This window comes from Balaenoptera acutorostrata, chromosome 11, assembly GCF_949987535.1.
Source record: "Balaenoptera acutorostrata chromosome 11, mBalAcu1.1, whole genome shotgun sequence".
Lineage (NCBI taxonomy): Eukaryota > Metazoa > Chordata > Mammalia > Artiodactyla > Balaenopteridae > Balaenoptera > Balaenoptera acutorostrata.
Window position 1 is genome coordinate 46,199,235 of NC_080074.1, and position 16,933 is coordinate 46,216,167.

The 16,933-nt window shown below is 33.8% G+C and overlaps 1 protein-coding gene across 1 annotated transcript in view; it reads right to left on the reverse strand.

Moving 5' to 3' along the window:
• The window catches only part of TRHDE (thyrotropin releasing hormone degrading enzyme), a 412,025-nt gene that overhangs the window by 154,897 nt on the left and 240,195 nt on the right, over positions 1 to 16,933 (reverse strand). The window contains exon 6 of the mRNA XM_007195005.2: positions 2,427 to 2,564. Within this exon, the coding sequence (XP_007195067.2) occupies positions 2,427 to 2,564 (138 nt within the window). The remainder of the gene's footprint in view (positions 1 to 2,426; positions 2,565 to 16,933) is intronic.

The following is a 16,933-nucleotide window of genomic DNA, read 5'->3' on the forward strand; positions in this document are numbered from 1 at the left end:
TCACCTGGAGGTCACTATGCTCAGTAAAATAAGCCAGAGAAAGATAAATACTGTATGGTATCACTTATATGCAAAATCTAAAAAAAAAAAAAAAAAAAAAAAGCCAATTTCATAGAAACAGAGAATAGAGTAGTGATTACCAAGGGCTAGGGGAAGGGGGAAATGAGGTGATATAGGTCAAAGGGTACAAATTTTCACTTATAAGAAGAATAAATTCTAATGCTCTAATGTATAGCATGGTGACTACAGTCAATAATACAGTACTGCATACTTCAAAGTTGCAGAGTAGATCTCAGGCATTCTCACTCCCCACCTCCAAAAAGAGTTAACTAGATGAGGTGACAGATGTGTTAATTATCTTGATCTTGGTAATCATTCTACAATGTATATGTGTATCAAATCACCACATTGTACACTTTAAATATATACAATTATATTTGTCAGTTATTCCTCAAAAAATTAAAAAATAAAGGTACATGGCTAGAGACAAATAAGCCAGTGTCCTTTATGATGATGACCCTGAGCGTCACGGCACAGTTTGCTCATGAATCACATTTGTAAACTGGTAAGCCTTTGCACCAAAATGTAGAGAGGGTAAAATAATAATCATTGTAACTTCCTTCTTTCCTACTGTTTTAATTCTTAACCTTCTTGAATGAATTAAAAATTACCCAAATATATGAAATCTGGAATAAATGTTAACTTACCTGTAAAAGCACATCTATAACATATTTAATCAAAGTAATATTTTCCTGATATTATTCATGCAGAAATAATACTGGTATTTACAAATAGTCTTTTAGAATTGGTGGTTAGGTGGGAAATAACCACAGACATGTCTCCAAATGCATCTCAAGCTAACTTAATAAATTACTTTCTGCATTATATTTTAAGAATCAATACAGTTGAGTGAACCAGATGTGCATCCAGCAAAATCTAGCCAAAAAATATCATATATATTGGACTTCCCTGGTGGCGCAGTGGTTGAGAGTCTGCCTGCCAATGCAGGGGACACGGGTTCGAGCCCTGGTCTGGGAAGATCCCACATGCCGCGGAGCAACAAAGCCCGTGATCCACAATTACTGAGCCTGCGCGTCTGGAGCCTGTGCTCCGCAACAAGAGAGGCCGCGATAGTGAGAGGCCCGCGCACCGCGATGAAGAGTGGCCCCCGCTTGCTGCAACTAGAGAAAGCCCTCGTACAGAAACGAAGACCCAACACAGCCAAAAATAAATAAATAAATAAATTAATTAAAAAAAAAATCATATATAAAAGTGAATATGTACTTTAAATATTTATTTAACATTTAAAATAAATATATTAACACTACCTACTTTAAATATGGTACTACACTTCCACTTATCTTTATAAAACATCAAAAATTATCCTTTTTGAGCCAATGCAATGATCAGTGACTTGAAAAGATTTTCTAACACAATTTGCATCTTTACATATTATAGCATACAATGTTAACTAATAGCATACAATATTAACTAATAACCATTGAGATAGTCATTTCCTGGGTGCAAAACCAAACAACCAAATTACTGCACCAAAAAATTCTGATGAATCATTTGATCTCTAGTTATAAAGAGGAATATCTTGTTTTTCAGAAAGAATATTAGCAACTTGTTTTTAAGCTTAAAACGTTATTAAATCAATAGAGTATTTATATAGAAATTCTAATAAATGCAATTCAATCTGCACCAAAGACAAAGTAGATTTTAACACTATTTTAACAATTATTAAGTGGCTGCTAAGTGTTATACACTGAGATGTACATGCTCATGTTAAAATTAGAACAACAAAGGGACAGATATAAGGAAAAATCCTAATCCAAGTAACAATGGAAAAAAATTCATAATATACCTTATTGCTACAGATGTCTAGTCATCGGTCCAAAATCTTTGCCATTCAAAGTCCAGTCTTTAAGATTTCATTTATTATGCTTATTATCCAGGAAACATGCTTAATTCCCCAAATCTCCCTTAAATAATGTTTATAAAATACATATGTCAGGTCACTGCCTATACCCATTTGCAGCAGCCAAACAAAATAAGTATTTAAGGGACATTGGTGGGAAATAATTTGTCACTATATAGGTCAGCTCTCTTATTAATAATAATAAAAACTGACATAACACCATTTGTATAGCAATTTCATATCAAGACTCCAAAGATTTATTCATTAATACTTCCAATATTTCTAGGCATTATTTGGCAAACATTCATCTCCATCTTACTGATTTATAAAGCAAAACCCTAACTCATAAAATGACATGAACCTAGTGACTCTATGTTTTCTAACTCACAGCCCATTTCTATTTGCCAGGGAGAAGAGAAAGATATTATACATCTAGCATGAAATAGTTTGGCTACCCCAGGATAGTGAAATATCCAATTGGCACTTGGGTCTTATCTATTCCCACCTTTTTATATGCGATCCAGTCAAACACCCTGTCAATATCTGTTGCCCGTAGCACTTCCTGTGATACTGGATGGGAACTGGCCAAGCCGTCAAGCAGCATCACTTCATGTAGAACATCTGTCAGAAACCTCTGTTTTTCCTGCAATATAGTAGATGGAACAACATCATAGGTGATTCCTGGTTATGACGGAATATGTGTGACAATATGAACAGAATGTGTGTTACTTAATTGATGATGGTCATCAACCTACATGGTGAGACTTAACTCTAAAGAGAAACCGCTAAATAAAATGCTCCTTAAGTCACTCTAAAATAACAGTGGTTGACTTGAGCACAACATGAAACAAAATCAATGGGTTACAATGGGCCCTAAATAGATAGAAACAATGGACTCTATGTTTTAACAGTGGTTAAAACAAATTTGGAGCGTGGGCACATAAATGAAACTGACTGAGCTTGTTTATGTGTTCTGCAGGGTCAAAACTAAAATTCCAGTCCCAAATAACCTTTTTATAGTTAATCCAATATAAGAATAATAACTAAGTTTCAGAGTTCCATTGCTATTTCTTATTTCTAGTCCATTTAAACAACACATTCCCTCTCTTTCTGTTCCTCCCTCCTTTCTTTCCCTCTCTCTTTCTCACTTATCCTCTCTCTAATACACACACACACACATACACACACTTATTTTCTAAAAGAATTTCAGGAGACCACCACAAATAATAAAAGGCATTACTGACATCAAACTATAATATCTGTGTATGTGGATGTGATACGTGAATTCAGAAAGTGGAGAGCAATAGGTAGCAACAATCCATTTTGTGAAAGCAAACAAAATCGTGAGACTTCTGTGCATTGTTGAGACATTAGTATTCGCTTTAATAAAAGCTGACTTGTAATGTTAGTAATAAACTGTAAAGAAAAACGTACTTCTCTGTTGTTTTTGCTTTAAGAAGCCTGCTTTAAAGAAACAGCTTAGGTTCTGTTAATAAAAATGCTGGCAGCTATTAGTCCTCCTAGTCTCCTGCCTTCACTGAGGGAGAAGGAGAGGAAAAAGAAGTTGCAAGAGATATCAAGGGCTAAATAGCCCTTAGATAGTTGGGACCTGAGAGGTATCATTATAGAGATAAGACTGCAACACTTTAATTGCTCTAGCTAATTCTTAACTCATTCCTGGAGCCTCCAAATTTTGGGCCAGCAGATAAACTGCACTTTATTTCTGAGTGAGTTGTAATTTCAAGCTGAGAGTACACCAATCCTGGACTTTAAAAATTGGAAAGAGAATAAATATACTAAGAAAAGAATAGTTAACTAGGCACATACGTTTGTGTTAATTTAAATCTGGCTTTAAAGAAACATTTTTGTTCATCATCCCTTGCTCAATAATGTAGTATGTTTAATCAATAATTTAACTGGCCATCCAACTATATACTGTAAGGTTTATTTTCTACTAGCTTATTTTTATAGTCTGTGGACTATATATCTAATTTCTTTGGTCCTCTTTTTTCGGTCTACGAATTTCACGTCAGTGCTCCATCAAAAAGGACTTTGTTGCAGTGACTGAACCAAAAGTCACTCTAAGTCCCAGAAGGATGCTCCAGACGGTGAGAGACCACAATAAAAAGTACAAACTTACAATGAATTAAGTGACAAATATTACACAAAGTGATACTGTATTTCTTCTTAAATCGAGTTCCTAATTCAAGATGAATTAAGAAGATTAAGAAGACTGAAATTGGACCCTGTGATTTAAAATTTTTTAAATTAAAAAAAATTGGTATTTACATTGCTCATTTTAAGTCCGCTAAAAAGCAAAGACAAGATCTCAGACAAATGGCCTAGATTTAGAGAATAAGAGAAAATTGTGTATTTCCAAAATAAAAATTTTAAGCCAGTATGCAATCTTGTTAGTCATTCAGTTTTAAAATGCACATTAAAGCTATTTGACACTGGAATTAATGAGAGGAATCATGAAATGTATAATGATACTTCAACTTGATCAATGAACATTTTTATTTATAAAAACTACCAACTGAAGGTGTGATATCCATTCTGAAGGTCAAATAATATTCACCTCTTCAAATAGTGATTGCTTGCTCCATTATGTCACTCAAACATCTGATCAAAAATCACAGTGTAAAATGAACTTAACACAATGATTTATTTGAATCCTAATTTTTAATATTTAGCAACAATAAATATATATTGATCAATATTAAAATCTAGTAAACATATCTTGGTTTGCTAGAGATGTGATTTTTTTAAATGGTATAAAGTCAATGGCCATGAAATCTAAGGTAAATTTCAAAAATGAAATTTCTCGTTTAAGAAAATATAAGTTATACATGATATATTACTTCATGCTTCTGGAGAAAAATAAAAACAAACCTTTGGTCAGTGGAATTTCAAAAAGGAGAGTTTAAATTTAGTAGTGTTAGGTCATTAGCAAAAGATTCGTCTTCTACATTTTTGGAGAGGATGATATTGCCTAATTGAGAAAAAGGGCATTAAGAGAGATTAAGAGAGAGAGAAGGAAAAACAAAAAAGAAAGAAAGAAAAGCCTGGCAGAAGATACACACAAAGCTCAGAAGAGACAATAACTTAAATTGAGGGGGAGAAAAAGAAAATTCTAACCAGAGGCAAACCCAATTTAACAAAATTACAAAGAGTTTTCAGGAGAGAAGGTGCTAATTTTTTATAAAAGACCCGCATCACTATAAAAGAAGAAATAATCTTAGTTTGTCAGTCCCAGGCTAGGGTCCTCCTCCTCCTCCTCATCAACAACAACAATAACGATTACAGCAGAAATTATTAAGTGTTGGTTAGTTGCTTATGGTTGACCTGAGACTATGAAAGTTTAAAAATAAAGTAAAAGAAATCCTGGCTCTTACGTGAGATAAAAGATCAAACAAAACCGCCACAGTGAACAAAATAATAGTTTTCTCTTACACACTAGAAATGCTAAAGAATTTTGAGACAAAACACGATAAAACAGAATTATTTATGGAAAGTTTAATGGAAGAGGTAGAATTTGATCTGATCCTTCAAGTAACTTTAAAGTTGCGTGCATGCTCATGTGTTTGTGTACAGGGAAGAATATATTTATGGTGCATAGTCAACAGTTTTTATTCTACTCTATATTTTAAGGACACCATGATAGGCCATTCTACAACTTTCAAAATGCAAAACAATAAGGTAAAATGGAGAACTTTAACATCTGTTTACAAGAAGTTTATTGTTAACAGTAACAATAAATCCTACCACTCTAATACAGACACCTCTTGGAGATGTTGCATACATGCCTACATTTAACCAGTTCTAATAATATTGAATATGTGTGTCATTTTGTACTGAACTATTTTCAAAAATATGTTGTGTTTGAATTTTTGGAGAACAGTGTAAAGACTTTTCAGAAAAGTAAACAAAGTGTGAGTGAATGCTCAGAGCTGAGAATAACACATGGAAAAGAAGAAAGGCACTATTGTTTTATTCATTCATTCATTTAACAAACATGTATTAAATTCCTACTCAATGCCAGATACTGTACTGTGTTTTGGGAATAAACATATGACTAAAATCTAGTCCACAACCTGAAAGAACTCAAAAGTAGATGAGAAAGACAGGTAAACAGCTATCTGTATTATAATATGATGGATGTTATAAAAACGCAGAGGATGAAATGATTAATTAGTTCAGAAAAGGTTTCACAGAGGAAGTGACATTAAAGTGGGTTGTTGAAGGATGAAAGGTTACTCAGATGAATGGGGGAAGCAGCTTAAAAGGGCAAATCCTGGCAGAGGAAACATGAAAAAAAGCTCGTCTGTTTGAATCCTCAGTTGTCAGGTTGAAGAGTTTGGTCTTAATAAACAGGCAGTAGCAGACATAATGACATAATAAGAGTAGTGTCTTAGGAAAATAAACTTATCTGAGTTATACAGAGTGGCTTGATGTATGCAGAAACGGGAGACAGGAAGTGGCTATTGTACCAAGAGGCGATACGGTGATGATGTATTACAACAGGTGTTGCTGAAGAACTTTTGATTCTGAGAGATATTTTGAATGAACAATCAACTGACATTGATGCCTTGGTCCCCTTAGTGGATGATGAAGAGGAAGTACTAACAAATAACTACATGGAATGACGTGACGGAATTTTAAAAGATTTTAGATTGACAGAATGTTTTAAAAGGTAGGGGGCATGCTACTGACAGAAATGGAGAAGTGGAGAAAACTTTGGTTTGGAGGGCAAGTTAAAAGATGAGTTTTAAACATATTGCAAGGAACGTGACAGTGAACATTTAAAAAGCAATATGTCACAGGCAACTGAAAGTAAAAGCCTAGGTCTAAGATAAGGGGCAAGTGCTAAACAACTTTTGTCAAGAAACAGTAATCTGTATACAAATATAAACGAAGTCTCGGAGAGAAGCAACTCTTTTTAAAAATTATTTCTTACAATATTAACACTTCATACACTGGTATTTAGAAATATATGTGAAGGGAATTATTAAAAATTCTTAACACATCATTAAATACACCTGAAAAAATCAGTTCCTTGATGTCTCCAAATGGCTTCTGCCTGAACATGTCAAGATCTGAAGATTCATGGTGATGGTGGGAAAAGAGGAAGTACTATTGGAAGGGAGGGCTGTCGGCAAGTTCCTATAGAAAGGCTGACTAATTTTAGTGAAGAGCAATACCAGGCAGACACTTTGACTCTTCTCATCAGAAAAGAAAGAAAAAGATCAAGTAATTTGAATCGAGATCAAATAAAGTCAGATACATCAAACCAGACAAAAAAGATGAGAGCAGAGCCTGAGCCAATTCAAGAAGTGGTGAGGCGCTCACAGGCATGAAAAGAGCGGAAAAACTTTCTCTGGGCAGACATGGGTTACATCAGAGCAGCCACAAGGACTCAATTTTCTTTTTTTTTTTTTAAATTTAATTTCCTTTTTTAAAATTTTTACTGGAGTATAGTTGATTTAAAATGTTGTGTTATGGGCTTCCCTGGTGGCACAGTGGTTGAGAATCTGCCTGCCAATGCAGGGGACATGGGTTCGGGCCCTGGTCCGGAAGATCCTACATGCCGTGGAGCAACTAAGCCCGTGTGCCACAACTACTGAGCCTGCGTTCTAGAGCCCACGAGCCACAACTACTGAGCCCACGAGCCACAACTACTGAAGCCCATGTGTCTAGACCCCACGCTCCACAGTAAGAGAAGCCACCGCAATGAGAAGCCCGCGCACCGCGACAAAGAGTAGCCCCCGCTCGCCATAACTAGAGAAAGCCCCCGTGCAGCAATGAAGACCCAACGCAGCCAAAAATAAATAAATTAAGTAAATAAATTAAAAAAAATAAAATGTTGTTTAGTTTCTGCCGTACAGCAAAGTGAATCAGTTATACATATACATATATCCACTCTTTTTTAGATTCTTTTCCCATATAGGTCATTACAGAGTATTGAGTAGAGTTCTGTGCTATACAGTAGGTCCTTATTAGTTATCTCTTTTATATATAGTAGTGTGTACATGTCAATCCCAACCTCCTATATTTATCTTTCCCCCCCTTCCACCCTGGTATCCATAAGTTTGTTTTCTACATCTGTGACTCTACTCTTGTTTTGTGAATAAGTTCATTTGTACCATTTTTTAGATTCCACATATCTAGGAGGATGGGTCTGAATATAAATGGCTCTTTCGTTATTCCTGGGAGAAAAGACAGGAACACTGCTGCAAAATTGATGAAAGAGTCCTAGACTGTAAGAAAAATATCTGCCATTCACTAGCTGTCTGACCTTGAGCAAGTTAATCTTTTCAGACCTCAGCATCCTCATTTGTAAACATATGTGGTTGTGAAGATTAAAGATAATTTGTTCTACAAATATTTATTGAGCACCTGCTATATCCCAAATGGTATGTCTGGTTCTGGGGATAAAAAGATAGAAAAACATGGATCCAACCTTCAGAGATTTTATCCTAGTAGAAAGAGAGACAAAGATGAAAACAAATATTGAAACAGCACCTACTATGTGTAGAAATGGAAGTAGGTTCAGGATATAGAGTGACTACACAGAGAAGGCTGTGATTTGTTCTGCCTGGAGAAAGGAAGGAAAGCTCCTGAATTGATAGTTTGAGTTGAATCTTTAAGGGGGATTGAGTTCTCTAGGAGAATACCACAGAAAGGGGCATTTTGGACAGAAAGGAATATCTGGGGAAAATCATAGAGGTATGAAACAGCCTGACCTGTTTGGGGGACTCCAGAGTTCTGCGTGGCAGAAGGCAGGGAGTATAATGGGGTAAATGACTAGTGATTAGTGCATAGAGACAGACAAGAACAGAATTATCAAGATCCTCCATGGCAAGTTAGGAAGCTAGAATTAAGAAGTGACATCACCAGACCTACATTTAGAAAGATGACTATGAATACTGGAAAGCGGATTAGAGTGAGGAGCAACTCGAAACAAAATAGGACAATACAGCACAATTATGCAAAAATAGCACACAATATGGGCTTTATCTTTGTGATCACAAAATATTATACCATTATTTTTCTAAAATGTAGTTCAATTTTGTGATGACCAATGGTGATCCAACAAGGTATTTACTTTGAAATTCCAAAATGTATGAATCAAATATAGATTTAGACATAAATATAAACATAGGCATAAATATAGATATGTATGTAGATGCACATAAAGATAACCAAATAGATACAAATATTTCCTTTTCAGTATTTTCATTAGTTTATTTAAAGCAATGTCTTATTCCAGTTTTTAATATTGACAACATCCTCCTGAATATAAAGGCACTTTTCTAATCCATAGAGTCAAATGAACAAGAATGTCTGACAAAAATTATTTGAACAATACAATCTAATTCCACACATGTTTACTGATTGCTTTGTACACGCAACCTCCATATGTTAGAGGCTGGGGAAACAAACGAACTTGGGACACAATTCCTGCCTCCAAGCAACTCCCATTATGATAGGGAAGATAGACACACGTACAAATCCTTTGTGCTATTTGATGGGTAACGTATTAGTAACCAAACAAAGTACTATGGGAGTAGAGAACAGAGGGAACGTTATGGGTAAGAATGCTTTCAGTGTCTATGACCATGTTGATTCAATTTCAACTGATCTATCATAAAGAGAAGAAATTAGATATGTCATTCATATTTTGTGTCTTTGGAAATCTATACTACCATGAGATAAAGCCTTTTAAGATTTCATAGGTTAAACAAAATGCCACATGAGTCATTACTAATCTGAACCCCTTGCTTGCATAAGACTAGAACAAGGATACAGGTATACCTAGCATTGCATATTTTGGCTTTTTCACTCTTGTTCTTCATGACTTATTCAAATCAGGACAAATTAAAGGAGAGGAATACAATCAAAAATTCAAACAAGAAAAGCAAACATATTGGAGGAAAATATACATCAGGTTTTATTTATGTGATATGGTATCTCTGTGACGCTGCAATTATCATCTTTTGTAAACACACAACACAATGCCATATTTGTAAAAATTATAAATTATTTGGATTCCAAGTCTCTTAAAATATTAAAAGAATTTTACTCTGTAAGTTTATATTTCATCCTACTTTTATAAAGTTCTAAAATGTCCAAAAGTATTTTAAGCTTTACTCAGTTGAAAGTTAGCTAGATGTACTTGTGAAATATAATGTCATTATTTAGCTGATTAGTTAACATTTTGTAGATAGCTAAATCATACTGATAAATGAAATAAAACTAAAGATGTAGTGAAAATAAGTGTTGCTTCTATATAGTATTTCTTAAAAATTAACATTTCAAAATCTCATGTTTAAAATACACATGCCTAAGATGTTGATAATCATTTTCATGTGCAGCTTGTTAAAACAGACCACTTATATTAAAGTCACACTTATGTAAACACACATATATGCAGTAGGCATTAAAGAATAATTTTAGAAATAATCACCATTAATGCCTATAATAAAACAAGCACTGTATTGAAAATTTTACCTCTGTTTTTGTCCACATAACCTTTTACAGTAAGTGGTACATGAACATAATTATCTGCGCAGATCTCTATTGATATAGCATTATTCTGTGATTTCACATGAGCGTTACAATAAGTAACCAAATGTGTTCTATACGCTCTTATTTCTTTTAACTATCAACTACATTTCATTCACTGCCAAGCCACAAACGCTTTAAGATGCCTTAGTCAACGCACTAACTAAAAAAGCAATTATATCTCTATAAGAAGACTATCTTGGATGACTTTATAAGGCTCTCATAACCCCAAATAACTCCCTGCACAGGTTTTTATGAACTGATATACTCTCAAACATGGCTAACACAGAGAGAAGGTGGGTTAAATTGTGAGTCTCTTCAATGACTACATCCTTCAGCTGCCTTATGTTTTGTTTGTAATATCCAGCCTGAATGTGTCATGTCTAATATTATCCAAGATGTGACACAGCTAAGGGAAAATGCTAAGATGAAACACAAAATGTACTGCGATGTAGTCAACCAAATTCTGAGCCTTCTGCATACTTACTCAAGAACCTTTAAGATATAGCAATATTGATATGGTAGAAGTCACCATCAGTCATTTACATATTCATTAATTATGATAATCCTAGGTCTTACAGAACAACCTTGAATGTGCTTCAAATAATGTCAATCACAGTAATAATTATGAACAGGTTGTCTAATTACATAGCTCATTCTGATTCTAGCAGCCCAAAAAAATCACTGTGAACAATCACCATATGCCATGTGCTTTTATATAACCCTCTTAAAATGTTCACATCATATATTTTTTCAGATTTCTTGACATTTTTTCCTTCTGTTTTCCTTCAAACACTTATCCAATGTAGTTTTATATACTTTTAAGCTCAATATCCTTTTTATTTCAATGAATGAGTTCTTATATAGACATAGAAACTGCTTATAATCTTTCATAAATTATTCATTGCCCATAATTTCTTTTTTTTTTTTGTTAACTTTTGACCAGAATTTTATTATTTGAATTCCTCATAGATGCTATACTTTGGGTTAAATGCTGAGAAATGATGGTAAATAAACAGTCCTTAACTGATGAAGCATATTGTTTAGTGGGGGAGATTTACCTCCTCTTCTTTGCTAATTAACATGAACTCATACCCACTCTTGTACATGTCACTTCAGCATCCTCTGCATAGAGAGGTAAGCTTCTTCACCTTTTCAATACTCCTCTCTCTACTTTGGCGTAAGAATCTTTTCCTCTATCTCTATGCTTAATTGTTTTGAGTAGCTGATAAGACATTTCAATAAAATCAAATTTGCCAGGTTTTTTTTGATACTCACCTGTTTCTCACATCCATCACAAGAAGTTGCTAATATTTTCAGACACATCAATAATAAGCTAAAAAGGCCCTATAATATTTGATTGATAAAATGTAATCCAGAGTATTTTTAAACACACACTGACTAATCATCTTAAACAGATTCAATTTCTACTTAAATCTTAATAGAAACTTTCTTATACCATTCAGGTCTGGAATAATTCCAAAAATAGGCTAGCCAACTCCCAGAAGTCATTAACATGATTACCAAGTAGCTAGTTTATTTTATGTTATTTCAATTTATGAAATAAATAATAATTCAAATGACCTTAATTCTGTAACAAAATTTTTTATTAACTTGATAATGAAATTTATTAAATAACATTTTTGTACTTTAATTTCAATATTTAGTGATATAAATGATCAGTTCATCAAATAATCTAGCTAAATAAAACTTTATACTTGTTGCCAGATCACAGAAGTCTGTATAGTTCCAATGAAAATAAAAAGCATTAATTTTTTCAAATTTAAAAGATTTACTAACTCATAACAAACAACTCCAGAATACATAGAGTGCTATGGTCCAAAAAGTTAACCAATTCAGAAAGGAAAGTCCACATTTATTCCCAGACCCTATATATTACTGTAACTCAAAGTAAGCTACTATAACATTTACAGACTGATTATAAAATTAGCAAAGAAAATCTTTACTATTCAAAATGCAAAATCTGGACTAGCAATCCATTTATAAAGTGCAAAAATATTAAAATATTAGCATTCCAAAGTCATTCTGAAATGGAACAGGTGTACTCAAAAGTATTATGTGAAGGCAATTTCTTTGCTCTTATTAATTTTTAATATGTGATTCACAAGATACTCCACTGGAAAACATATTTTGGACCCTAAGAGTAATACCATTATACTTAAGTACCTAATAGTAATAGTAATATTTGTAGTAAGAAGAAGAAGAAGAAAAATGTCTTAGAGTTTTAAAACTATTCTGTGACAAAAACAGTACAGGTATTTCATACATATTTTGAAGATGAAGAAACAAGACCACACAGCTATTAAGTGTCAAGAGAGTCAAAAATTTGGGACTTCCTTGGTGGTCCAGCGGTTAAGACTTTACACTCCCAACGCAGGGGGCGTGGGTTCGATCCCTGGTCAGGGAACCAAGATCCTGCATGCCACACAGTGCGGCCAAAAAAAAAAAAAACATTAATCCACGGGATAGGTAGAAATAAGGAATCGATTCATTCTAGGAAACTGTAAAGTAGCATTACTCTGACAAAAAATAATTTAACTTAATTGGTAAAATAGATCTATGAGACTCTGAGGACTCTGGTGTTCATACTCAGGTGTGTTCCTCGTCTCTAACAGAGACACTTGCAAAGACTGGGCGTCCAAAAAATGTTTGTTACATAATGCAAAATGAGTGCGTCAATATAGATTAATCCCTGGAAATATTTTGTAAATTAGGGGCCCTAAAAATGCCAGCAAAATGCTTAGCTACTAATAGAATAATATCATTTTGTTGTGAGAAGCCAAATCATTTTCAGGCCTAGGAAGTGATATAAACCATCATCTCTCAGAAGAAGCCAAAGGTTCCAAGAAAAGCACCTTATGGTCTTAAAAAGTAAGACAAAGAAACACGGAGAGTTTTTATTTTTAATTAGTCATCTTCAACATTGTATTGTGTTTAACGTCCTTCACATTGGACTGATCGAGTGGACAGTCGGGAAGAGAATGTAATTAATGCCAAGTTTTGCTCTTTAGGAGCAATCAAACTAACCTTCTCTTTAATCAGAAAACTTGGGAAATAAATAATAAATAGATGAAAATATCGCACCATCACCACAAGCACCACTACAACCAAAAGTACAGAAATATTCTTTTCAAAGCACTTATCTTCCAAGCAAAGCTGCGAAGCTTAGGGAAAGAACAGAACTTAACTGAGCAGAAAGATACTCAAATTCTAAATAAAAATAAATAGCTACTGTAAATCTAAGCAAATATTAGAGAACATGTTTGATCCATGTAATATAAAAATAATAATAGGTAGCTAAATTTTCTTCCTGTTCCATTATTTGGCTAATCCTCTGAGACTTACTATGCTAAATTTTATTTTCCAAACATATCTATGAATATGAACAGTCTGATTGAGTTTATGGATCTGTGTTGTTGAGCTACTGCATAAACAAAACAACTTCTGACAGAGGCATGGTTGGTCAACTAAGAGCAAAAAAAAAAAAAAAATTCCACAATCTACCCACACCTTCTAACTGAAACCACCACACTAAAGATAAAATACAGTGTGTATAAGAAGCTGATATATAGCAGGTCTCTGCTAATAAGCCATGAGGTTTATTCCATAGAAATTAGCAAAATGAATGTCTCATTTTGGGTACTTGATAATTCTTTGAATGAATTAATTAAACAGAATGAATGAAATGTATAACTGAATGGAATGGCAAAAAAGTGGCAGCAATCCATCAAACTAGTTTATATAAAATTAATGTTAACAGCACTCAGGAAAGACATCACTGAACTATAAATAAAATCTTGAGAAGAGACAATTTTAAATGATTAAAGGAGTTAATTGGACACAGGTGGATTTGAAGTAGGTTCTTAGAGAAAAGAAAGCATCCCCACATGTCTTCATTTTTAAAGACAAATATGACAAAGATAACACTCCAATCATTAGAAAGAATTTTATTTCATTCGTCCCAGGGAAAGGTAAAAAGCTAAAAATATAAATAGTTTCAAAAGGGGCTTACTTAAATCTGTGAACGGTAGATCCACAGAGGTTATTCAGCTCAGTGTCAAAACATGTTCTACCCCAAATCATCTTTTTGGATTCATGGTTGAAGAGAGCTGCCTGAGTGATGGCCTGTATGGTAGTCTAGACATTACCACACTCTCAGGCTCTTAAGAAAAATGACAGCAAAGATGCCTACTCTCAAGATACCTATCAGAAGGTCTTACTCTATTTCACAGCGAATTAGCATACGTAAAGTGTTTAATGGTACACAGTAAATGCTACGTAAGTCTTTATTATTGCAAGTGTTACTGGAGTAATTGAAGCAAAATCCTCATCAACCTCAAATTATTGCTTTTTGCTTTCTCTTGACAGGAAGCTCCTTTATACTTTTTGACTCATATCACTTGAACTCACTACTTTCATTTATCACATCCTTGTCTAGCAACATCTGAAGAGTGTTAAAGTAACCTTGATGAAATGGAAAAAAAAAAAAAGTCCCATAAAGTGTTATGGACTGAGACCATTACTCCTTGCTTAGAAATGAGTGTGTTCTAATATCTTTTAAAGCATAGAGCTGCCTGGTTAAGGATGATTAATAATTAGAAAATTAATGAATTATTCTTTGGTTGCCCTCTTAGTCCCCAGCTTTCCTTTTTGGTTGTGTTCATGTTACAGATTTTGCAAAGCAAATTCTCTTTAACATATCTGAGATGATACTGAATGATATCAAGTGTTGAACAATTCATGTTATCATAAGAAGATAAACGTTTTTACCAAGCGTGGTAAAAGGGACAGATTAAATTGGTATAATCTGTTATTGCAAATCACAAGTATTTGAGAACAATGATGTCTAACAGAACATTTCATCATTTTGATATAAATTTTTGGCATCATCAATTTTTTTGTTTATCAAGTGATGTCTGACCATTTTTAGCAAGTTGGAATATTTTGCTTGCAAACTGCTCTTACCTAAAAAGGGAATGAATGGGTTAACTTTTCCTACATTATTTCTAGATGTGAGAAAGGACAGCCTTGCATTATTGTTAGGCTCCAGGTTCAGAAGAGTTTTCTTCCTAGGAAGCGTCTAATCCTGTCAATTTATTGGTTGCTTTTGAAATTCCTAAGGAAATGCAGAAAGACCTTGACACCATGCAAACCTGAACACAGTCTTTGGAAGAAATACTTTATTCTGAAGGGAATGCTCATTTATCTTTTATCTCCAAGTTTAAAATATACAAAACCTGAAACACTTAGTGTCTTTCTGAATATAAATGGTTTTTTAAAAAGTCATCCTTTAAGAACATACATGAAATTTCAATTTGCAGCTTTGTTTTAAATTTTAAAAATTCACATAGTAAAAAAAAAAAAAGAAAAAAAAATGAGGTAATGTGACTAAGAAGAACCTCCTAGACATGTACCTGAATGTATAGAAGTATATGTGAATATATGTGAATATGAATGAATTATGTTTGCTTTTTCTTCCCTTTCTAAAGATATCTTACTTAATAAAACCTGATCTTCCATTTGAAGCAGTAAATGAAGCAGATTTACATTTTCTGAGACTTAACACACCTTGATAACAAGCTTTTCAAGTTTCAATTTCCCAAACAACTGTGAAGCCAACAATGTCTTGATTCTTATATAAGAACTGTAAGTGTAGACAAAACAAATGTATGAATATATTAGAAATACTTCAACTGTTGTTTTATCCTCAAAAATATATTTGTGCCAAAAATTTCTAAGTCAGTTAATGTGCATCAACAGTTAACAAATGACTGGCCTTATTCATTATAATAGATATTCATAACAGGGTTACCAGAGCGTCAGTAAGATCGCTTGTATAAAGCACAGAGTCCTAAAATGAGAAAATATTAACCCAATTAGTTATTGTATTAGCCTTAGTGAGAATTATTTTAACACGCTAGTATAACAGGTGCACTTCCTGTTTTCACTGTTCTTCTTTGCTAGAAATTCTTGGTATCTCTTCAGTCACCATTAGTTAGAACCCAAGTCTCTGGGCTGATTCTTAACATGGACATCCTTTTTTGGATTATCCTAATTTGTATACTCTGAGTGTTAGTCTCATTCTCAATGCATTGGGCCTATGCACCTCAGAACTCCTCCTATATTTACTCAGAATTCAGACCTGAATTCTATGAGACCCTTTCCTCTAATGGTACCAGCTGCTCTTCTCTTTGCAGCTCTTACTTCCCCTGTGGACTTTCTTTGTGTTTGTTATAGGCCTATTGTCCACCAAAGCCCCAAACTTTTCTAACAACTAATGATAAGGAAAAAGCAACCCATTCTCCCAGAATAGAAGGCTACAGCTCCCCAGATCCTCTCAAATGAGAAAAAAAATTTTTTCTCTTCTTTAAAAAACAAAAGTTGATGTTTTCAGCACAAAGAGAAATGACTTGCAGAGGGGTTTGG